This window comes from Nycticebus coucang, chromosome 9, assembly GCF_027406575.1.
Source record: "Nycticebus coucang isolate mNycCou1 chromosome 9, mNycCou1.pri, whole genome shotgun sequence".
NCBI lineage: Eukaryota > Metazoa > Chordata > Mammalia > Primates > Lorisidae > Nycticebus > Nycticebus coucang.
Window position 1 is genome coordinate 119,678,579 of NC_069788.1, and position 25,331 is coordinate 119,703,909.

Sequence of the window (25,331 nt, forward strand, 5' to 3'; positions counted from 1 at the left end):
ACTAAGTATTTTCACTAGTAGCCTGGTGACTTAAAAGAGCCATGCTTTTAAAATATGTAATCCCATTTTTAGTGGTTGCTTTAAAGATTATAATATACATTCTAAAGTTTTTTTTTTTTTTTTTTTTTTTTTTTTTTTTGAGACAGAGTCTCAGGTGTCACCTTGGGTAGAGTGCCATAGCATTATAGCTCACAGCAACCTCAAACTCTTGGGCTTAAGTGATTCTCTTGCCTCAGCCTCTGAAGTAGCTGGGACTACAGGTGCCCGCCACAAAGCCTGACTATTTTGTTGTTGTTGTTGTCATTGCTGTTTAGCTGGCCCGGGCTGGGTTCAAACCCGCCAGCCTTAGTGTATGTGGCTGGCGCCCTATCCACTGAGTTACAGGCACTGCCTATTCTAAAGTTTTTATAGATTTCTAAGAGTTGTACAGTTTCAGGGCAGGAACAATCCTATCAAATGGAGGTACCATCGCACTGTCAACTCTTGTTCCCATCACAACTTTGAAACTGACTCTTGTAAAGGATAAGAGCCCTATCTGTGACAGGTCGTTGGCAAAATACAAGTCAGGGAAGAAGATACTGTCTGCATAGTTCAGGCTGTTCCAGGCCGTGGAGACCTGGCCTAATTTTGCCAAATGTGAAAAAAATTATCCGAAATAATGAGAAAAACCATAAAAAGAATCATTTTGTAAAATTAAGTGCTGCAACTTGACAGGAGCCTGGAAATCTATTCCTTAGTCGGTTAGACTGCAGCTCATTTTCTTGGTGTGGCAAAATAAGACATGCTGATTTTAAAGTTATCAAGTGTATAAATGTCTCTGCTTCAATAGTTTGAGAACAGATATCTCAAAGCATCATATAGTAAATGGTTTCTTTCTTTCTTTTTTTTTGGCTGTAGAAAATGATAACATTATGTTATTTTGACCTGATAAGATCTTATAAATTTTTAGCCAAATCGAAAAGTAATTGTCTAAGAAAGGGAGTGTGGAACGAGTTTTCTATGTTAAGAGAGAGGGGAGGAATGAAGGGTAAATATTGCCTTCTATTTTTCTTCTTCTGACTATTACATGAATATTGAGTGTAGCCCTGAGTCAGAAAGCATGGTTTTAATTTCATTTAAAATATATACAGCTTTCTTTTAGTTGTGCAAAGAATAATAGTTGGATTAGAGATGTTGTTCTTAGCTCTCTTTAACTCAATTCTTTATCAATTTTTTTTTATTTTTTTGGAAGATGCACAAATAATTAGACATATTAAAAGCAAACGCTGATTTGTTTAATAACTTCACAATGATGAAAACGTTCATTCTTTTTCCAACTGGAGACTTAATGATGTATAGTTAATGATTTAAGTTTATGGACTTATCTTTACCACATGCCTTTGAGAAAATAAACTTGCAGGGGAAAAAAAGAAACAAAATGGGAAAACTATAATATTTAATGCTTCTATTTTGTGACAATTCCATTTGAGTCCCTTAAAGGAGCCTAGCTTTGTCCTCATTTTGTATAGTTGGTATAGTTTTGTATAGTTTACCAAGTAGTTGGTAAATAAGTGTTTTTTAGGTGTTTACATGTAATACATAGATTTTGTGTACTCTTTCTCTTATTTAAAAACCATTTAATTCTACTAAGTAACCATTCTACGAATAGTAACAGTTCATTTAGTAGAACTCAGTAACAGAAAGAGAAAATACAGACTTAAGGCCAATATTTCTATTAAGAAAAGTTATTTGAGGATTGGCACCCGTAGCTCAGTGAGTGAGTACCAGACACATACACCAAAGCTGGCGGGTTGGAGCCCGGCCTGGACCTGCTAAACAACAATGACAACTACAACCAAAATATAGCCAGGCGTTGTAGCGGGCGCCTGTAGTCCCAGCTACTCGGGAGGCTGAGGCAAGAGAATTGCTTGGGCCCAAGAGTTTGAGGTTGCTGTGAGCTGTGACGCCACAGCATTCTACCGAGGGCAACATAGTGAGACTCTGTCTCAAAAAAAATAGAAAAAGAAAAGTTATTTGAATAAAACAAATTTTGATTTGTGCTTTATCTTCATAGGGCTGTCTTTGGAATGAGCATGCCACAAAAGTGTTAAAAGAGTTATGTGAGTTTAGGTAAAAAGTCACTTTTTTTTTTTTTTTTTTTTTTTGAGACAGAGTCTCCCTCTGTTGCCCTGGGTAGGGTGCTGTGGTGTCATTGTAGCTCACAGCAACCTCAAACTCCTGGGTTCAACCGTTCTTCTGCCTCAGCCTCCTGTGTAGCTGGGACTACAGGTGCCCACCACAATACCTGGCTATATTTTTAGAGATGGGGTCTTGCTCTTGTTCAGGCTGATTTTGAACTTCTGAGCTCAAGCAATCCATCCACCTCTGCCTCCCAGAGTGCTAGGATTATAGGCGTGAGCCACCATGCCCAGCCAAAAGTCACATTCTTAATGGGGTTGTCAGGGAAGGAGATGGACTTGGAGCTGCATTTTTGTACTGTGTCTAAGAATCCCAGGCATTGGCTGGGTATAGTGGCTCATCTCTATAATTCTAGAACTTTAGGAAGCTGACATGGGAGGATTATTTGAGGCTAGGAGTTCAAGTCCAGCCTGGGCAAAGAATTAGATATAATGAACACAAATGCTGAGTTGTTTATATTAAAATTCACAATAATGAAAACATTTTCCCCATCTCTACAAAAAATTTAAAAATTAGCTAGTCATGATGCCTATAGTTCTACTACTTGGTAGGCTGAGGCAGGGACCCTCAGGAGCTCAAGGCTGCAGTAGGCTATGGTTATGCCACCACATGTGACAGAGTGAGACCCTGTCTCAAAGAAACAACAACAAAAAAGAATTCCTGACTTCAGTCAGGAGTCGGCATTCTTCTGAGGTCTTCCATAGTCTCCTCTGCCTGGCTTTGTTAAATCACTTAACAGTCTTTACTGTAACTGTGTTCTGTCTCCTTCTATTCATTTGCTTTAATTGTGTGTTTATTTTCTTTATACCCATACCTTCTTTCTAGTCCCCTTTCTCCTTAGGCCACTATTTTGATGTGTTTAATATGTATCTTTTTGTTTTATATGATTTTGCAAAATACACATTGAATTTATGTACAAGTGTATTTTTCAGTTGTGTGAATTGAGGTTATATGTTGTTTCTTACTTTTCTTTTTCATCACGATGGATTTAAGGTGCTTCTGTGTCACCACATGTGCATCTAATTTGCTCCTAATTGCCGCACAGAACCGTACAGTGGGCAACTCCATATGTCCCCTCTGCACTCCAGAAGCCTCCTGTATCTTTACCCCCAATTCTTAGCATAACTGGTTATTCATAAGTGTTTGCAGAATGAATGAACGTTTGAGTCAGTGAGTTCTTTTTAAAAGGCCCTGGACTTTGGCAAAAGAGTGAGTTTTGATGACGTTTAGGAGAAAGGTAGAAGATAGAAGGGCAGTAAGAGATAAAACATGAGAGTAAGGCCAGGTGTGGTTGGTCATGCCTATAATCCCAGCACTCTGGGAGGCTGAGGTGAGTGGATCCCTTGAGCTCAGAAGTTCAAGACCAGCCTGAGCAAGAGTGAGACCCCGCCTCCCTCCATTAAAAATAGCAAAAACTAGCTGATATTGTGGCAGGCACCTCTAGTTTAGTCTCGGCTACTTGGGAGGCTGAGGCAAGAGTATCTCTTGTGCCCAAGAGTTTGAGGTTTCTGTGAGCTATGACACCATGGTACAATACCAAGGGCAACAGAATGAGACCCTGTCTCAAAAATAAATAAATAAATAAACAAAGAAACCATGACAGTACAGTAAATATATGGAGAAAAGGGTGGCCACATGCGCGTGCAGGTAGGGAATGGTAGAGGGCTGAGGAAGGTGGTGGTGTGCATACATTGTGGGGGGCTTTTCTGAAGTATGGATACCCAGAAGATATGGTAGAGATTTGCATGTGGATGTATGGTAAGGGACAGTGAGGAAAATAATCTGTAAACCTGTGTGGAAGGTGTAGTTGTAAAGTCAGAGCACACAGCTTTTAAATGATGGTCTTTCAATATGATAGTCCGTCCTTGCTCAGAGGAGTACTTAAAATATTTAAAATCTCCTCTCATACCTAATTATGGATTTATCAAACATTTGTTTGCTTTTCCTCTTTTCCTACAGCTTTTGGACAAAGTATTCCTGATCAGCAAGTAGCTAAGTGATATTTAAAGAAGTTTATCCGTTGATAAAGATTTCCTTGACTGATGGATCGCATTTATCAATTATGGCTTTCAGGGAAAACTTATAGAATTAAACACACTGTGTGTGAAGAAAGAAACTAGACAAATTCTATACTGAAGGACATCTTCCTTTTTTCCAGGTTAATGCATGGAAAGCACAGCTGAATTATGCCTTGCCTCAACCCCTCAATGAGATTGAAGCCTGGCTCCAGGAGGTAGAGGAGCTCATTGGTGACAGCTTGCCAGCCTCCCAGGATTACTGTGCAGCCATGACCCTGACACAAGAGAGAATGGCTTTATTCAAGGTTGGAAAAAAGAAAGAGATGTGGAAAAATCTATATTTAGTTAGGGATTATTCCTGAGGAAGACTTTGTCCTAGAAGGAAGAGAAGAAAATATAGTGAGTTTAGAATGATTCCCCTGGAAATTTTGGGGACCTGGAAGATTCCTTCATATTCGTGACTGTAGTGTTAGTTTCAGGTTGAAATGATAAGAATAAATTGGAGTAGAGTTCTGAAGTAACTTTAACACAAAAGAAAAAACCCAGGTATCAAGGAGGGGAGACTGGTTTAAAATGTTGAAGATTGGGTTCTCACTAAAATGGCATAGAGGAATTTGGTATGTGAGATTTATAGCATTTAAACCCATGAGAGGAATGGAAAATACACCAGAAAACAGAAGATTTTGATAATGGCTTTACCAAACAAATTGCATGCCTGTCTGTAAAATGTTTCAATTTAAAACATTTGTAATGAAAAGATTTATTCTCAAAATCTTGTTTAAGAAAAGGGGACTTTATGATTTAAAAAAGATTTAATGCAAATGAGATTAGTAAATTTAAAAAAGATTTAATGCAAATGAGATTAGTAAATCCTCAATGATAGTGTTTGACAATAAATCTGGTTTATGTCATGCTAAATTTCTTTTCAGAGTCTGATGGATAGATTTGACTGTTATTCAAACATGCTTCTTACATTTGAAAATACAGATGAAAAACAGTTGGCATTGGTACCACCTATCAAACTGGATGAAATGAGAAGACGGTTTGTAACATTGCCATTCATGTACTGTCCATGTTTGGGCACTGACATTGTGCTACCGGGACCACCAAGTATAGAGTTTTAGATAATTTCTGACATGAATTCTGCTTTAAGTCTTGATAACAGTATCTTCATGTTTTGTGTAATAATAACTTTATTTCATGCTAACGTACTCCCTTTTTTATTGAATGGTGGAATGTGAAGGAAAAAGTTCTGGATTTAGAGTTAGAAACATAGCTCTTGGTTTTCACTAAGTTACTCTGTTTTTGAACATGTTTACTCTTTCATAAATGTAGGATAATGATAATTATCTCAAATTGGGGGCAGTAAATTTAGGAAGCCCTTTATAAACTTTAAAGTGCTATAAATACAGAGATTATTTAATTGATGGTATCCTTATTGTCTTCTCTTTGCTTATTACTCATAAGCAGTTTATTAGAGTGATAAGATGGTATTAGCTTCATAATAAAAACTGTTGTTAATACGTAAACTTTTTCTTTTTTCTTTCCTTTTTTTTTTTTTTTTTTGGAGACAGAGCCTCAAGCTGTCGCCCTAGGTAGAGTGCTGTGGCATCACAGGTCACAGCAACCTCCAACTCCTGGGCTTAGGTGATTCTCTTGCCTCAGCCTCCCAAGTAGCTGGGACTATAGGCACCCACCACAGCGCCCCGCTATTTTTTGGTTGTAGTTGTCATTGTTGTTTGGCAGGCCCAGGCCAGATTTGAGACTGCCAGCTCTGTTGTCTGTGGCTGGCGCCTTAGCTGCTTGAGCTACAGGCACCGAACCAATACATAAATTTTTAAACTGTAGTTTTTATTAACTTATACAGAAGTTTTCAAATTTAGTGAAATATTTTGTAGATCAACATTTTTATTGCAAAATTTCTTAATAGGAAAACAGTTTCTTCAGAAATGTTTTGGTTTTGATGTTTTCACTTTAGAAATGGTTGTTTTATATCTAGCTACAATATTTATTTCATATTGTTTAGAAAAGAAAAGGACAAGACTTGAGGATACTTCTGAATTCTGTGTGTTTAAAAGAAAAAGTTGAAGCCCCCAATTCTTTAAAATGCTGACTAGATTTCTTACATTTGGTCAATGAAATCAAATTAAATTTAAAAATCGTACCATTTTCCAGACTCAACAATATTTTGGGGAAAAAATTCATTTTACTTCTGGAATTTCATTACTATAAATGCTCAGTTCTTGGTTTGCTGGATGAAGTGAAATCAAAATTGGATGTTTGGAACATTAAATATGGCAGCAAAGACTCTGTGGAATTGTTGCTGGAAGACTGGCATGTAAGCTGTTTTATTTTGCATTGTAGGCAACTATTTTTCATGTCTGGGAGCTAGATTTGCATTTTTCCTTGGTGGGATTTCCCATTAACTCTTCAAGTTTTAAAGATAGTGTTTAAATGTTGTCCAAAGGAGATAATCATAGGTAGTCAAATAGTGGGTATAGAGAAGAGTAAGAAAGAGAAGACTGTATTCTTCACCACCCCAGGGGGGTTAACTGGGCCAATTAATGTTAATAGAGAAGGTTTCAATGTTTTCTCCATTGAAAGTCTGTCTTTCACTTGAAATCTTGCTTAGTATTTTTTTCTTTCTGATTCATGCATTCATTCATTAATTACATTTTTCTTACAACATTTTGATCTTAGCCTCTCTTAAATTTTAGTAGTTAGAAAAACAATTTTTTGTTTTGTTTTGATTTTGTATGTGTGTGTTTTAGGTCTTCCAATTTATAGGAAAAATGTTTCAATTGATTTAAACTAAAGGATCACACAAATGTCATTAATGTCACTTCTACACTTAGGCCTTATCTTTCGTTCTCTTTCCCCTTTTTGGAAATGAGGGATGGGAAAAGAAAAATCAAAGCTTAAAAGTTTCATTGTAAAAATTGAAAAATATGATGAAGAGAAATTTATTCCCAATTTGTGGTTTAAATACTATATGTTTCCAAATAGAAAGCATTATTCTAAACCAAACTAGATTTCAAATGTTTTTATTTCTTTTACCTTCTTTGAATTTTCAGTTTTCTATTTAAGTAATCATACCAGTGGCATAAGTAAATGTACAATAAATAACAGTTTTGTATTATGAAAAGTAAAAACTGTCAATGTGTTCCTTCCTGCCGCCCCAGAGATTTATTGAAGAAAAAGAGTTCCTGGTTCAACTTGAGACTTCTTTTCAAAAATGTGAAGAAATTTATAAGAATTTTGGTAAAGCATTTCAGTTAACTTTTTCATGGACTGATGATCACTTAAAAATGACATTTTATCTATTTTGTTTTCTTTATTCTTTAATGTTTTAGAAATTAGTTTTATTTGCATGTTTTCCTTGGAAATTCTTTCCTTCACACGTAATATTATCAAAGTACATACTATTTTGCCACTATCAATTAACATGCAAATTTTTTAACAGTATTTCATTAATAAGAAACTATTTCCTAAGATTACTCTTGTTTTGTTAATATTGTAGCTGGAGAATGTCAATATGTTAGTAAACAATATAAGATGGTGAAATACAACGTTTGTGTGTATAGAAAAAATATATATAATGTGAAGTCCACTCTACAACAAGTTCTGGCATATTGGGCTACTTATGTGGAAAACCTTTGCTTTCTGAAGGCTTGGTTTGAGGAAACGAAGAAGGAACAAATTAAAGAGGTATGTGCAGTCTACTAGCATCAGCTCAGCTTTACTTTTTATTTTGTTTTGTTTGGAGACCCTCATTTTTGGTTCAAACATGGGAGTCCAGTGAAGGGTAAACCTGTATTTTGGAAAATTCTCAAAGGTCTTAGAAAGAGTTTAGCTTCTTCCCCGTATCATTACCAAAAGAATGTTTTCTCCACCTGGGGATACACACACACACACACACACACACACACACACACACACACACACACATATACACTGAGCTTCATTGAGCTATAATTTACATCCACAGTATAGCTTTTGGGAGATACTTTTCCAAGCTTTTTAGACAGGAAATAAAAGACATAAGGTACTGCGTAGCTTATGGACACATTTAAAATAAAGCACTGTTTTAAAAGTTTTATTTTTCTGTTTGGTTGAAACCTGTGAGCTCTAAAATCTTTGAGTTTTTAAAGGAGGAAAATCTAAATACCTTAGGCTTATGTGGAGAGATGTAGAAGAAACACCAGTGTGATTTATCATTTTTTCCATTTGTTAGGCATATAATAATCTGTCATTTATGATTATCTGAGGTAGATTTTCTTTCTGTCATTTGTTTTTCTCTGTGGCAAATGGATGTAGATAGCCTTTTAGATTGGAAACTAAAATTACTCAACAGAAAGTAGGTTATATTTAAATGGAAGTAAAATTTATGTTAAGTATGTGCGTGTTCAGAAAGCATTTTAAGGTAAAATGACCCTTAGTGAGTCATTATTGCTCCCTGTCAGTTATATTGATGTTAGAAATTGAAGTCTTAGGCTTCTGACAGTTCTTCTGTCTTTAAAGGCCTTCTATTAAAATGTTCATAACTCTGAAAAAAAAAAACACACATACACACACACTCTAAGCCTGCAATTCCCAAACTCTGCTGAGATGGTATAGGCTACCAAAAGAACTAAGGGAACTGAGAGAATACTTTAAATTTTGAGAGAGACATGGCAACATTGGATACCATGCTACCATTAACTTGCTGGGCCTGATTGCTTAAAAATGGGAACTGTTAGATAATTCTTCTGGCATAGGAGCTTTGTGAAAGAAATTACTGAGACATCAAGGGTGCCATGAACTGAAGAGATTTGAAAACCTCTGCTGTAAGCTCATCAGTCACTTAGAAAGACAGATCAGATAATTCCCAAAAGTCCCTGACCAGGAGTAATGACTAACAGGCACCTGCCAGTTAGTGATGAGTAATGGAGAACAGGACAGGAATGGTAAGAGCCTAAGGGAAAGACAGAATCTCTGTGAAAACATCGTACTAACTTTCGCTTAGAATTAGCATTGGTAGATATCTATTAGAGATAATAGAAAGACAATGTTATGTCATTAATGTATTATGTTGATTGTATGTTATGTAGATTCCCTTTGAGATACTGTCCCAATGGAGTCTACAACACACTGCTTTAAATGAAGCCGGAAATTTCCTAATTGAAGTTAGCATTGACACGGTCAGATCATCCATTTCTAAAGAACTGAGAAGGCTGAATAAAAGATGGAGAAAGTTCATTTCAAAAACTCAGCTTGTAAGTTCTTTTGATTGGTTACAACTGTATTTAGATGTAATTCACATACCACGCAATTCATTCATTTTAAGTGTACAACTTAATTGGTTTTTCGTGTATTCATGGGGTTGTGTGACCATCACCATAATCGATTTTAGAATGTTTTCATCACTTTATGAAGGAACTCTGTACCCATCAGCAGTCACTCTTCATTTCTTCCCAAATCCTAATCCTCGGCAACCACTAATCCACTTTGTATTTCTACAGATTTGCCTATTTTGGACATTTCATATAATGGAATTATGCATATATGGTCTGTTGTGACTGACATATTTCAACTTGCATTATAATCTTAAAGTTCATCCACATTATGGCACGTGTCAGTAGTTAATTCCTTCTTAGTGGCAAATAATAGTCCCTTGTATAGATATCCCACATTTTTATTCAGCCATCTAACAGCTCATGGACATTTGAATTCTTTCCACTCATCTGGCTCTTATCAACAATGCCACTAGGAATAATCAGGCATGCATAAGTTTTTTTGTAAATGTATGTTTTAATTTCTCTTGAGTGTATACCAAGGACAGCTTTCTAATAAACAGCTTTCTTGTTGAAATTTATTTACCATTAAAGAATAATCTAAGTATTGTTTTGCCTACTAGATATGAATCTTCTTGAGAACATACACTGAGCCTTATTTATCTTGTGTTTAGCACAATGCTTCATAAAAGCAGAATTTCAATAAAAATTTTTGAACTTAAATTATTCTATTTGTCTCCTCCTCCGCCTCCGCCTCCTCCTCCATTTTTTTTAAGCAAGGTCTTGCTTTGTCGCTCAGGCTAGAGTGCAGTGGCATCATTATAGCTTGCAGCAATCTCAAACTTCTGGGCTCTAGTGATTCTCCTTCCTCAGCCTCTTGACTTATATTCTGGCCTCAAGTGATCCTCCCACCTCAGCCTCCCAAAGTGCTGGAATTACTGGCTTAAGCCACTGTGTCCAGCTTATTTCTTATTTTATTTTATTTATTTTAAAATTTTTGTTTGATCTTTTGGTGGAGATGCCTGGGAACAAACCCAGCCTATTTCTTAATTCTTAACAATTTCAGACTTAGATGTTTTATTGGAAATGCCCATATTTTACAATACTGCTACTAGATGATAAATCATTAAGATATACTTAAATATTTTATATCCACTTATTATTTGTAATATGTATTAGCATAAAAATGAGCATTAAGTTTCATGAAATTAATTTTTTATAGGAAATGAACTTACCACTTGTAAAAAAACAGGATCAGTCTGTTTTTGACAAATCTGGAAATATTCTACTATCCAAAGAACGAAAACGAGATTTTTTGGTAGATACGTCCATAGAACTTCCTGAGTATCACTATCAGAATATAGAGGTAAATAATCATACATTGTATATTTCATTTGCATATGGAAATAATTTAACTTTGTTCTTTAAAAGAATCATATCGTTGAGACAGTAGTAAACATTTAAAATGTGATTGTTTACTAGGCAAACGCTTAAATGATTCCCTACATTCAGTGGTCTGCCGTCCGAGTGTCTGCTGACTTCCTGTCCTGCCTCTTACTCTGCTGTGGAGTTTCACAGACTCAGAGCAGAAGCCATGCTTCTGAGCAATGTGAATCTGAGTTGATATTTTCTTGAGATTACTTTTGACTAGTGCTCAGAAATTGTCTAACTTCAGATCAGACCCTGGCCTCTTTATGTCTTGCTTCCTTTCTGTAAAATGGGGGGAAATACTATCTTTCTCCCTTTTTCTTGGAGGAATAATTTGGAGGATAACTTTAGATTATAGATAAGAATATGGAAAAGGAAGTAAAAAATAAATTAAAAATCATACACTTGTAAGATATAATACCTGTGGTTTTATAAATGTGCCTTCTTCAGAATAACAACTTAAGCACCTTTACTTAAAGTAATTTCTAACTGGCTTTGGCCCTTTGCCATGATGGAGTTTGGTGTTCTCACTCAGAGAATCTGGAACGATCTGAATTTACGCAATACACTTTAGAATATCATAGTCTTCTGATGCATTTAAAAATGTGATCTGGTTAAAAACAAATTTAAGAATGTAGGTACCCCATAAATATAAGCAATTATAATTTTTCAATAACCAGTTGTTGGCGTTAAAAACAACTTTAAGAGGGCGGCGCCTGTGGCTCAGTGAGTAGGGCGCCAGCCCCATATGCCGAGGGTGGCGGGTTCAAACGCAGCCCCGGCCAAACTGCAACCAAAAAATAGCCGGGCGTTGTGGCGGGCGCCTGTAGTCCCAGCTGCTGGGGAGGCTGAGGCAAGAGAATCGCGTAAGCCCAAGAGTTAAGAGGTTGCTGTGAGCCGTGTGACGCCACGGCACTCTACCTGAGGGCGGTACAGTGAGACTCGGTCTCTACAAAAAAAAAAAAAAATTGTTTAAAAAAAAAAAAAAAACAACTTTAAGAATGTATGTATCCCATAAATATATACTATTATAATTTTCCAATATATGATAACAAAAGAATGTATCTATCATGTAAAGCTATAGTATTATCAACCTGTAGAAAATTGAGACATTATTCATGGGAAAAGACTTAATTTTGTTGAAATTTGATTCTGAAATTTCTTCTTGATGTTTTACAGCTATTTAATTACATTATACATAAGTTTTAGAAATGTGTTAAAAGCATTAGATGAATGCTTAGAAAATCAGGATGTTGGTTTTATAATCTTCTTACTTGAAAAATGGAGATAATATTATCTAACTGATAAGAATGATATTATAATTAAGAAAATGAGAATAAGCCTTTTAATTTGTAAAGTGTTATTGTTGTCACCAAATTAGATCTTTTTTTTTTTTTTTTTTTTGAGACAGAGTCTCTCTTGGTTGTCCTGGGAAGAGGGTTGTGGTATCATAGCTCACAGCAACCTCAAACTCTTGGGCTCAAGCTATTTTCTTGGCTAGTTTCCCAAGTAGCTGGTACAACAGGCGCCTGCCACAATGCCTGGCTAGTTTTAGAGACAGGGTCTTGCTCTTGCTCAGGCTGGTCTCAAACCCGTGAGCTCAGGCCATCCACCCCCCTAGGCCTCTGAGAGTGCTGAGATTACAGGTGTGAGCCACCGTGCCCGGCCCTCCCATATTAGATCTTATTTTTCGAATATGTGGAATTAGCACGCTTCAGTAAAGAAGATGGTGTAAGCTTTTGGTATGGAATATTATTATTTTATAATGTACATGTTGGCATTTTCTTAGTGATAATTTGAATGTTGTAGGTGGGGGAAGAACATGAGAAAGAAAATGAAGAAATCGTAGGGCAACTAAAAGTTGCTGAAGAAGTCAAAGAACTCATTAGACAAGTGGAAATCTGGGAGGCAGAAGCCAAATCTATTTTGGATCTTCTGAGACATCAAGGTTATGCAGATACCTCAATGCAAGAATCTTTGCAGGTATGAGTGTAAATGTACTTATTAAGAGGGTATTTTCATGGTTATAGATTTATGTTTTAAGGTCAATAAAAAGTTTAAAAGTAAATAGTTTAATAATAAATCTACAGTTTGAATTTCCTTTATTAGAAGTTTTAAAAATGAATGGATTGTCCTCCCTGGATCATTTGCTGTGATTTTGCTTGAAAACAGAGGATAAATTAGGAGACCATTAATAAAAGCTTATGAATATTAAGTTCTGGGACTAATTTTCCCAGCTATAGAGTGGGGATTACAATATTTTCTTGCATCAGAGGGCAGTGAGGACTGAGTGAGTGAGTTCAGTCTCATACAGCTCAGTGCAGTGGGAATATGAGAGACTGTACAACCTATGCTTTAAAGTTCATTTCCTGGGTAGGCCATTTTCCTCTCCTTACTTGATGCTAGAAGGGTGACTAATGTTGTTAGAACTCCATTCTGTTGTTATTCTCAGGCAATTGACTCATTGAAAAGCAATGAGGCAAGAGTGTGTTTTAATATTACTGAGTTCTCCTGGGAAAGGAGTTACCATTGAGCTTTTCACTGAGTTCTAGCTCAGCTAAAAAACCTATAGAGGGAGGATGTCATAAATTACAAAAAGATGTGAAGTTCCTGGAATAAAAGAACATTTACATAATTTTTCTAAGTATACTTTTCTGAAAGGTGTACATTTCAGCATTTTGTGTTTTCATTGTTTAGAAGAATGATAGTTGTTATTGCTTTGAAAATATTATAATAAATGTATCATGCCACCTGCCACAGCTTTTCTAATTTTATTTTTTATATTTATTTTGCTCTATCTAGAATTTATTTTGTTTTTTTATTTTTATTTATTATTGAGACAGAGTCTTACTATGTCACCCTCAGTAGAGTGTTGGGGCATCACAGCTCACAGCAACCTCAAACTCTGGGGCTTAAGCGATTCTCTTGCCTCATCCTCCCAAGTAGCTGGGACTACAGGCACCCAACGCCCAGCTATTTTTTGTTGTAGTTGTCATTGTTGTTTAGCTGGCTCAGGCCAGGTTCGAACCCGCCACCCTTGGTGCATGTGGCTGGCACCGTAACCACTGTGCTATGGGCGCCGAGCCTAGAATTAATTAATTAATTAATTTATTTATTTTCAGGTTTTGGCTGGGGCTGGGTTTGAACCCGTCACCTCCAGCATATGGGGGCCAGCGCATTACTCCTTTGAGCCACAGGCGCTGCCCCCTACAATTTATTTTAATGCAAAGAATGAGGTAGAGATTCATTATTTTAAAATTATTTTTAAAATACCTATTTTTAATACTATTTTAAAATGTTCTCTAAACAGTAAAAATGATTTTACTGTTTTGTATAGTGGAGCTTTTTTGGTTGTTGCTATTCTTGTTTGCTTTCCTTTCTTTCTTTGTTTTTTTTTTTTTTAGAGACAGAGTCTCACTTTGTTGCCCTCAGTAGAGTGCTGTCGAGTCACAGCTCACAGCAACCTCTATCTTCTGGGCTCAGGCGATTCTCTTGCCTCAGCCTCACGAGTAGCTGGGACCACAGGCGCCTGCCACAACGCCCAGCTATTTTTTTGTTGCACCTTGGCTGGGGCTGGGTTTGGACCCACCACCCTAAGCATGTGGGGCTGGCGCCCTACTCACTGAGCCACAGGCACCGCCCTCGTTTGCTTTTCTTTTGAGGCAGGATCTCACTTAGTTGCCCACGCTGATAATGCAGTAGCATGAGCTCTCTGTACCCTCAAATTTATTGCCTCAAGTGATCCTTCCACCTCAGCCTCTTGAGTAGCTGGGACTACAGGTGCTATGCTATTGTGCTCAGCTAATTGATCTCCTTAATTCAAGCTATCCTCCCATTTAGCTTCCCAAAGTGCTGGGATTACAGGTGTGAGCCACCATGCCTGGCCTCATTTGTGTTTTTTAAGACTGAGTTGTGGTTTTATACTTTACATGTATAGAACAGTGTATGTAAGGACATACAGATAACTGGCTTTGTCTTGATCCTGGATGATAACCAGCTCCTAGTGCAGCTTCTCACACATAGTAGACATAAAATAAATATTTCTCAAATGAGCAAGTGAGTGATTGATTAAATGACAACTGAGGAAGGGATAGGGAAGAAGAGGAATATTTTCTTTATATGCTATACCTTTTAGTTTTTTGTATAAGAGCTTTTTCCTTTTGTAATTAAAAAGAGGGGAAAGTGGAAATTATAAATGAATTTGCTAATTACAGAATATTAAAATCACTATAATTCCACTTCCCTAAGAGAATTAAGATCGGCATTTGTCAATCTTATCCTGAAGTGTCGACATTGTTGATATCATAGAATATAATTTTTATTTTATTGTACTCATGCGACACATGAGTTGTAAGTAAAAAATTATTTTTTGCAAACTTGAAAACTCAAAAGTGGTATCTTATTATTTTTACACATACTTCTTTGAGTACATGGAACATTGAACTATTTTTTATATATTTATTAGTTATCTGTTTCTGTGAATTATTTGTTCTTGTATTTTGTTGGGGATCTTGATTTTTTTTTTTATTATACAAGCTCTTTGAAATATGATCCATTTTCATTTTTGTAACACATATTTTTACTGAGTCGTTGACTTTTAAGTTGTTTATTTTACTTTGCATAGGAAGTTTTGATATTTATATAGCAATGTCTATCTTTGCTCTTGTCCCTAAAAAGACTCTCCATACCCAGACAGCAGATTGACTTTTTGTAATGTTTTCTTTTTGTGGTTTCATATTTCATATGTAACTTTCTGATCTGTCTGGAATTTGTTTTTCCTATGTAGTACAAAGCAGAGTTCCAAAAAGATTATTTGGCTCAGCGCCTGTGGCTCAAGTGGCTGAGGCGCCAGCCACATACACCTGAGCTGGCGGGTTCAAATCCAGCCCGGGCTGCCAAACAACTATGACGGCTGCAAGCAAAAAATAGCCGGGCGTTGTGGCAGGTGCCTTTGGTCCCAGCTACTTGGGAGGCATACGCAGGAGAATCGCTTTGAGCCCAGGAGTTGGAAGTTGCTGTGAGCTGTGATGCTACAGCACTCTACTCAGAGCGACAGTTTGAGGCCCCGTCTCAAAAAAAAAAAGATTACTTCCCAGTAGCCATTTTCTCTAGTAACATTTATTGAACTCTCTTCCCTCTTCCCCACCAATTTGTCTTAGAACAACTTCATTTTAAGGTATTTTTATTCTCTTAACTCATTTTCTTTCTATTGATACTGTATTACTTTCAGTTTCCATTTTATTGACATGCTCACTGTATAAAGAATAATTTGTAAAAGAACATGTTTAGAATCTGTATTAATTTAAAATTCCCAAACAAATTTTTAAAGCAACAATTTTTTAGAATATAAATTTGTCTAATTTTGGATTAATAATGAACTTTTTTGTTTTCCCCAATTCCCAACAATTTGGTCATTGTTATGATTAATATTTAATACATAATCTGAATATTTGTTTCAATTTGTTTTAACAGCATCTTATTGCCAAAGGCTCTATATATGACAAGCTTATGGCTAAAAGCGAAGATACTTTACAAATGAATATACAAAGTATTTCGGGCCAGGAGTCCATCCAAGATGTCATCAAGGCTAGGCTTCAGACAAAGATTCAAGAAGCTAAAGAGAAAATCCAGGTCTCTTTTTAATATTCCCTATTTAACAAATCAGTTCTTTAAAACTGCTCAGTGGTTGGGTGGTGAAGGATGAGATAATGTAAAATATTGCTTTTGCATTATATTTTATTTTTTTATAATTTACAGCATATTGGGAAATATAAATATAATAAATCAGATACTCCTTTGTCTACTAGGAAAATATGAGTTGCTATTTAAAGGAAATATTAACATATATTAACTTCTGAATTTATTAAAAAATTGGACCAAATGTTTTATATGTTTGTTTGTTTGTTTGTTTTGAGACAGAGTTTTAACTGTTGCTCAGGCTAGTGTGTGTGGCATCATAGCTCACAGCAACCTCAAATTTGGGCTAAAGTGACTCTCTTGCCTCAGCCTCCTGAGTAGCTGGGACTACAGGCACCCACCACAAAGCCCATCTATGGGCCAAGTGTTAATTTGAAAGTTTTTTTTTTCTTTGCAGATCAGCCTGGTAAAACTCAATGCAGTGTTTAAGAGTTCAGCTGACATTTCACCAGAATTGGATGTCAGGCTGATGGTGGAAGAATCACAGAAGGAAGCTGAATCAGACATTTTGAAGGCTGAACAATTACTTGGGCAAGAAGAGAGCCCCAGTGGACTCATTTCAAAACATAAGGTGGCAGTCTTTTCAACCATCAGATATAGGGTATTTATTATTAGCTACCGATCTTATTAGAAATCAAGATGTTTCCTTCACTATAATTATATACAAAGTTGCTGTTACTTTAAAAAGTTTCTCAATATCATACTTTATTCCCCTGAGTCTATTAACAATAAATATTTAAATAAAGACATTTTTAATTTGAATTTTATTGTGTATATGGTGAATGTACTTGGTGATGTAGGATAAAGAGCACAGCTGATTCTGTGACATTGAACAAGAATTTAATTTCTCTAGCATTTCTATTTGTGAAATGGACATAATAATTCCAGCCGTATCCAGCTGCCAAATTTGTTGTGAGGCTTTAAATGAAAATAGGGACGTTAAGGCATTTTTCATAGTTAAAATTCTCTAAATGTGAGAGAATACTATTATTATTAAAATGCGTTGATAACAATTATTTTCAGATAGATTTATCTGTAAGTAAAGTCCTAATAATGTTGTTTTGTATGGAGATAGATTCAGGTTGATTTTCTTATGCTTTGATAGGCACTTGCTTGCAGCTTAAAATCTAACCAAACTAGGAGTCACTATTAATTAACACTCTCAGAGGTGCTGGGGGGATCAGCAGCAAAGCTAAACAGCGTCTGTCCCTGGGACACAGTGAAGAGGTGGAGTAGTATGTGTCCTGTCGTTCGTTTGGCATTGTAGCAGTCTTGTCAAATGGTTAAAAGGCACTCTGCATTGAGGGGCTAAGGATGCAGGCAGGTACACCCCGCCCTGCTGCTCCCACACTTTATTAACATGGGCACCCTTGGGACCCTCACTAGCCTCTCTTCATGTCTCTTCTGGGGCTCAGCCCTATTTTTGCTTCCTAGATTGTTAACCACACTGGACTCTGTTAAATCAGCTATTTTGTCACTACCTTTCCTGTGACCTTAAAAACCCTCACCTGCTGGGCGGCACTTGTGGGCTCAAAGGGGTATATGGTGCCGGCCCAATATGCCAGAGGTGGTGGTTCAAACCCAGCCCCGGCCCAAAACTGCAAAAAACAACAACAACAACAACAACAACAAAAACCCAAAAAAACTCTCACCTGCTTGATTTTAAACTGTTTGTACTTTGCTAGTCCCCACTTGGCCAGTCCCCTCTGCCTTTCCCCACCACCTTTACTCCCAGGCTACTGAGAGTGCTGCATTGACCTTTGGAGTCAATGGTTCTTTTAAATAATCACTAGGCTGGATTTCAGGAGGGCAGATATGACCTGCACAGGAAAGAGAGAAACTAAAAACAGCAGCTCCCAGGCTTTGTCTTCCCCAGAGAGAGGAGCTGAGATGGCAATCTCAGGCCATCTTCTTCTCCCTGACCATCTTCCTTCTGGGTCTCCTCTCTTTGCCTCTGGCATGTAGAGAAGTAGACACATTTTCACAGCAAAAGCAAGGTCCCTGCCCTGCCAGGCATTGCCCTAAGAATCATGGGACTCCATGGACACCTGGCAGCAGTGGGAGTGCCCTGCTGGCATATGGGGTTAGGCATTCCTCAGGGGCCTCAGAGGAGGACCCAGACCTCAGCATTGAGCCTCCCTGTGCCAAGCCTGTGATTGTGTGTAGCGAGAGAATGAACGCATTGCCTGCCCGAGAGTCGCATCATCTTCTCTTTACTATAGGATGTCTGCCTTTTCACAGGCCCCTACCTATTTTGTTGCTCTGCCATTCTCTAGTTACTGAGGCTAGGTTTCTGCTATTGTCGGGTAAACCAGGTAAGGGGCAGACACGTCTCTGTCAAGGCTGCCCATCCCTACTTCTGCTCCTTTCTGGGGCAGAACTGCCATGCAGTTGGCCCTGGGCAATAAGGTGATGTGTCCTCCTCGTAGCGTCATGCTGCCTGTGTACAAGAGCTCACAATTGCTGGGTTAACCCTGCTGTGTGCTTTCTCTTATTGCAGTGCCCCTCTCAACATGCGCTGATACGCCCTTTCTGCTCAATACTTTAGAAGAGGAAATATTGCCAGGGGCTCATTACCTTGTACAATAAGCTTTTAATGTTTTCCTTTTTATTAAAATAATTTTGAATATCATGAAGGGGTCTTAATTAATGGGCCTCAACTAGGTAACTACATTTGAATAATAAATACTTTGCAACTCTTTTCAAAGAATTCAAGACATACGGAAGGGATATCCACCTCAATTTACAAAGAGAAGTTTCAGGTGAATGTTCAGATAGTCTTCAGAGACTCCATTCTTAGTTCCACTTATAAAAGACACACCAAAATTAGCTTTGGGGATTTGGCAGTAGAATGAGGTTTAATATGGTCTCATTTACCTTTTTTTTTTTGTATAGGAGGCACTAGAAATTTTTAATACTAAAAGTGTGGCCAAGTATTTGAAAGCAGTTGAAGAACTAAAATATAACGTAAATGAGGAGGAAAGGCTATCTTTGGAAGAGAAAAGTAGAGCTGTCTGTGCCAAGTGGGAGGTAAGAGTATGTGTCTGGGGCTTACGTTAAGAGGTTGGATCCTGGGCCTGTTTGTTGTCAGAGTCATTCTTGAGGTTCCCCTGTTGGACCTACCCCTCTAGGCTGTAGTCCTAGTTTTCACACAAAGTTTCCTAGCAGAATAGGCATAGATTATGATGGCAGTGAACCTGGATTCACCAGGGTACTTCACTTTCAGGAGCCTCACTGATAAAATAGGAATAGCACCGACTACTTGGCAGAATTGTTGCAAGGATTTATAGAAAGCATCTACTACTGAGATTGTGTTCCACTAATTAATGTTAATTAATATTAAAATATATAATTAAGGCCGGGTGCAGCGGTTCATGCCTGTAATCCTAGCACTCTGGGAGGTAGAGGCTGGTGGATTGCTTGAGCTCACGAGTTCGAGACCGGCCTGAGTAAGAGAGAGACTCTTATCTCTAAAAAAATACCTGGGTGTTGTGGTGGGCGCCTGTAGTCTCAGCTACTTGGGAGGCTGAGGCAAGAGAATTGCTTGAACCCAAAGGTTTGAGGTTGCTGTGAGCTATGTTACCATTGCACTCTACCAAAGGCGACAAAGTGAGATTCAAAAAGGTAAAAAAAAAAAACATTTAAAGCTAGCTGGCAGGAGGATCACTTAAGTCCAGGAGTTTGAGGTTGCTGTGAGCTAGGATGACACCACAACACTCTACCCAGGGCGACAGAGTGAGACTCTGTCTCCATATAAAAAAGTATAATTAATAAATGGTTGTTGGTATTTTAAATGTGTGTGTGCCTATATGTATATATAATTGAATTCAATGCTGTTAGGGTACCTCCCAAAATGCTTTTTAAAATAAATTTTTAAATTTTATTTGAATTCAACAGTTTTAAATTTATGGAATTTTTTTTTTTCTTTTTTTTGAGACAGAGCCTCACTTTTTTGCCCTGGGTACAGTGCTCTGGTGTCACAGCTCACAGAAACCTCTTGAGCTCAAGCAATTCTCTTGCCTCAGCCTCCTGAGTAGCTGGGACTACAAGCACCCTCTACAAATGCCCCACTATTTTTAGAGGTTGTGTCTTGGCTCTAGCTCAGGCTGGTAACTCGTGAGTTCAGGCAGTCCACCTGTCTTGGATTCCCAGAGTGCTAGGATTACAGGCATGAGCCACTGTGCCCAGCCTAAATTTACAGAATTATTGCATAGATGGCACAGAAAGTTCCAGTATACCTTATGTCTAGGTTCTTCTGTTGTTAACATCACACATTAGTATAGTCACTGTAATGCAACTGTTCTGATTTGGGCAGACCGCAGAATAACTTAGGTACTGGGGGCAGGTGCAACATGCTTTATTCAGCTCATGGCTGCCAGTGAGCTTCATGGGAGGTGCTCACAAGAGGAAGGTCTGTACCTTTTATACCCAGAGGGAACAAGGTGGTGAGGCAAGGTGGTGAATAACTGCTATATAAGTATGATACCACCATGTACAGTTATGGCTATCTTGGAAAAACATAGCGACTTCCATGGTACCATGAGTGAGAGAGCCTTAACAGTTTTGTCTGGTCCCACAGTTACCTTGGACACAGTCAATGGGCAAATATTGGTGCATTATTTTTAACTAAAGTTTGTACTTTTATTCATGTTTTCAGTCCCCTCTCTACTCCCCAGTGTTCCTCTTGCCAGGATACACAGGATGACATTTACATGGGCGTTCCCTGCCTCGGATGTGTGATTTGCATATAGTTTCTCCCGTCTGTAGCTTGTCTAAATGTAAAAATGCATTTTTAGTTGTTAGAAAAAGTAATATGTTATGGGTCCAAGATGTTTTTAAACATTCTCCCTAAAGATACATGGATAAATCAGAATATCCTTTCAGCTCTATTTCCGTTATTGTTGCTACAAATACTTTTTCAGCTTATTCTATTCCCACAGTTAATAGATTCCTTTGTTTTTTGCAGTCTCTTCACCATGAACTGTCTTTGTACATTCCACGACTAAGAATAGATATTGAAAAGGGAAAGCTGAGTGACAATATTTCAAAACTGGAAAAGCAAATAAATAAAGAAAAGAAACTAATCCGTAGAGGAAGGACCAAGGGTCTCCTCAAAGAACATGAGGTACAATAGTTTATTCCCACTGAAGTTTTGTCATTGTTTTGGGGTTTACCTTAAGTGGCTGTGTATGCCTTTAGCCTAGGATTAAATCTGCTCTGAACCTTCCTCTAGCTCTCCATCCCTAGGATTATCACCTCTTCGGTTCAAGCTGTCACTGGGGCCATGCTTCCTACCTTTTAGAAGTGAGAAAAGTAATCACTGTGTTAATATTTCATCATTTCCCTGACTGTCTCAGCAGGCCCCTGTCCTCAGACTCTGGTCATAAATGTGTCCACTTTCCCCAAAGTACTTACAGTTGCTCTTGTCAGAACACAGTGTCCTCAGAAGCTTTTGTGAAAACTATCAAATCATGATAAAAAGCAACTAGGGCAAATCTAATGATCTCTTTTTGGGTTCCTTCTTACTTGTTTTTATGTATTTGAAAGTAGTGACTCCTCTTTTCATTTTTTAACTTTCTACCGCTTCCTATATCAGTCTCTTTTAATTTTATGTTTATAAAATTGGCTGTAGACCAGGCCCAGTGTCTCAGGCCTATAATCCTAGCACTCTTGGAGTCCAAGGCTGGAGGATTCCTTGAGGGCAGAGTTCAAGACCATTCTGAATAAGAATGAGACCCTGTCTCTCTTAAAAAAAAAAAAAAAAAATCCAGAAAAATCAGCTGAATATTGTGGCAGGCACCTGTAGTCCCAGCTTCTCAGGAAGATTGCTTAAGCCCAGGAGTTAGAGGTTGCTGTGTGCTATGATGATACCACTGTACTCTAGCCTGGGGCAACATGCTGAGACCCTGTCTTAAAAAAAAAAATGACATTGACAGTTGGTCCTTCTTTTTAATGCTCTTCACAAATCTCCCTTTTTTTATTCTGTTATTTTAGTGTTTTAACTGGGTGGGGAGCTGTCCATTTTTGGCTAATTTTATGGGGTTTTACCTGCCTTCTCTACACTGACAGTGCCTTAATCTTTCCATCTGAATCCTTCTATCCAGTGCTGTGTTCCATTTGATGTCACAGGTATTCTTCAGAGACCTCAAATTCAGTTTGTCCAGAATGGAACCAATAATACCTCCTCTTAAACTTGGCCTCCTTTTATCTTCTGTGTTTTGGTTATAAAAGGCATAGCTGTTTCCAAATGTCCTTCTCCTCTGTCACCTACCTTCCCGCTCAGCCTTGGTCGAGTCTGTTGCCAAGTCCCATCTTCAGAGCAGCTTCTCCTCCTCCCTTTCTGTTGGTGGTGCCACCTATCTAAGCTGCAGCCCTTGCCTTAGTGTGATGATAATGGCATCTCCCATATCCACCACTGGAGTTATCCTTTGGAGCCACAGATCTTATATCACTGACTCACCAGGCCCCCCAAGACAACTCTAAGCTTCTTAGAAGACCACTCAGTCCTTTCATGGTCTGGCCCCAGGGCACCCATTATGATCCCTTCTACTGTGCTCTAGCCATGTGGGACTACTGTCCCTCCAGAACATCTTTCCTCTCTAGGTGATCCTTCTGTTGGCAACGTCCTCTCCCCCTTTTACTTGGAGAACTCGTCCTTGCTCCTTCTGCACCCAGCTGACATGGTCTCCTCTTGTGAGCAGGAGGCTTTCTCTGAGCCCTCATGACAGGTAGTGGCTCTCTCTCTCACCCTGCGTGCTGCGTGTTTGTGCTTTTGTGTTACTGAACTGCTCATTGCTTCAGGGCTGACTTCCTCATCCTTTTTCTCCAGTGCCTATTGTCATTCCCAGCACGCAGTAGATGGTCTGTAACAGGATGGGGTGCTAAAGTCACACACATCTGTTAGTTGCTAATCCTTACGGAATAATCCTGTAACCTCATCTGAAGCCTATTCCCTGCTTTATTTCTTCAATTAGGCTTGCTTTTCTGAGGAAGGTGTTCTGTACCAGCTTAATCACCACATGGATGTCCTGAGGGAGCTGTGTAAAGAGCTTGCTTCACAGAAGAGTCAGCAAGAATTAAAGGCAGTACTCAGAGATTATGAGCAGAAGATAGAAAGGCTCCTGAAATGTGCTTCTGAGATTCACTCAGTGCTGCAGCCTGCAATGGGAGGCACTTCTAAAAACGAGCTCCTACTTCATAAGAACAGTTCTGCTACAGGGTAAAACAAGATGAAGACTTTTGCAAAATCAAATGACATTAGGCATTATTTATTCTCTTTTAAGTTTCATTTTCCTTGCTCACTTTTAATATGCAATTTCGATTCCTTCCTAGGGGGACCATGGCCACATCTGAGAGTAGAGAAGGGGATTTCCACAGTGAGGTGCCACTTGCAAAAGCAGATAACCAGCCATCAGCTGAAAAGGTGGTGAAGATGGATAATGTGTTTTAGAAGTAAACCAATGCAAAGGCCATGTATACAACAATCCACTTCTCAAATTAATTGTTGGTTTTAAATATCTGATTATTTTCATCACCTCACTATTCCCACTGACATGATGCAAGGAAGACTGATTTTCAGAAAATTAGAAAGCAGTGAGCCAGGCTTGGTGCCTGTAGCTTTTAGTGGCTAGGGTGCCAGCCACATATACCAGAGCTGGTGGGTTCAAATCTAGCCTGGGGCCTACCAAACAACTATAAACCAAACTACAACCAAAAAATAGCCAGGCGTTGGGGTGGGTGCCTGTAGTCCCAGCTACTTGGGAACCTGAGGCAAGAGAATTGCTTAAGCCCAAGAGTTGGAGGTTGCTGTGAGCTGTGATGCCACGGCTCTCTACCCAAGGTGACAGCTTGAGACTCTGTCTCAAAAAAACAAACAAACAAACAAAATGGCGGCAATGAGCCAAGGCTGTAAGGAGCATAACCTAATTTTCCTCTGAATATATAAACCGTTCTCTCAAACAGAGATCATTTGGACCATGAGTGTAGGTTGTCAGTGTTCATTGCTACTGAAGGTAGAGGAGGTTCAGCTTGATCTGCACAGATGCCTCAGTTTCACCACATGAATAAGTTCACTTATTATTTACTTTTTCCTTTTCCTCAGGAATTGGATTTTCTAGATTCTTGAAGTGTAGGTAATTTGGTTCTTACTGTCTATCTGCCCAAGACTGCCAGTCAGAAAGTGGAAGAAAGAAGAGGGTGCATTTGTTTTCAGTGGTTTTCTTTTGCATGTCAGGCTTCGGTCTCTTCTTCCTATTTGCTATGTGTTCTCAGGCAGGAACAACATTTAGGGACTGGGAGATTTCCTTTATCATGCTGTCATTCCAATTAGAAGGTGAGAGTCAGTCTAATAAATCTCCTCTGTCCTATGAGAAGGCTTTTCTGGGAGCTGAGAAATCTCAAATTCTACTGTCCCTTTGTTTGGGGTATAAAGATATATCCGTGATATATCTTTGAGCATAAAGCATTCATTTTTCTCCTGGTAATTAAATATGTTGAGGTACTGTGTTTATTATTTGCTTAGGCAATGGAACCAATTACAGATTTTAACGTAGCATCAGAGTTAAAGCCTCAGCAAGAAGAAAGCACTGTAGAGAACTATGGAAAGGATCGGCGCGCATCTATGAAGAGTTTACTAGAGTGGTAAGCTCTTTGAATACAGCTGGAAAATCCGTCAGAAGTGTTTCATGAATGCAAACGTGGTCCTGTTTAGTAGTTTTGTTTGCTTTCAGTCTAGTCT

At 38.2% G+C, this 25,331-nt stretch overlaps 1 protein-coding gene across 4 annotated transcripts in view; it reads left to right on the forward strand.

Moving 5' to 3' along the window:
- Window positions 1-25,331, forward strand: part of SYNE2 (spectrin repeat containing nuclear envelope protein 2) — a 424,477-nt gene that overhangs the window by 152,980 nt on the left and 246,166 nt on the right. For 2 of the 4 annotated variants that reach the window (XM_053601260.1, XM_053601261.1), the window contains exons 12-26: window positions 4,337-4,501; window positions 5,126-5,238; window positions 6,372-6,534; window positions 7,379-7,457; window positions 7,717-7,904; window positions 9,287-9,451; window positions 10,692-10,835; window positions 12,707-12,880; window positions 16,370-16,528; window positions 16,992-17,195; window positions 19,490-19,624; window positions 21,561-21,719; window positions 23,569-23,813; window positions 23,927-24,017; window positions 25,116-25,234. In XM_053601260.1, coding sequence (XP_053457235.1) covers window positions 4,337-4,501; window positions 5,126-5,238; window positions 6,372-6,534; window positions 7,379-7,457; window positions 7,717-7,904; window positions 9,287-9,451; window positions 10,692-10,835; window positions 12,707-12,880; window positions 16,370-16,528; window positions 16,992-17,195; window positions 19,490-19,624; window positions 21,561-21,719; window positions 23,569-23,813; window positions 23,927-24,017; window positions 25,116-25,234 — 2,303 coding nt within the window. The remainder of the gene's footprint in view (window positions 1-4,336; window positions 4,502-5,125; window positions 5,239-6,371; window positions 6,535-7,378; window positions 7,458-7,716; window positions 7,905-9,286; window positions 9,452-10,691; window positions 10,836-12,706; window positions 12,881-16,369; window positions 16,529-16,991; window positions 17,196-19,489; window positions 19,625-21,560; window positions 21,720-23,568; window positions 23,814-23,926; window positions 24,018-25,115; window positions 25,235-25,331) is intronic. The other 2 variants (XM_053601264.1, XM_053601265.1) reach the window with 1 other exon arrangement.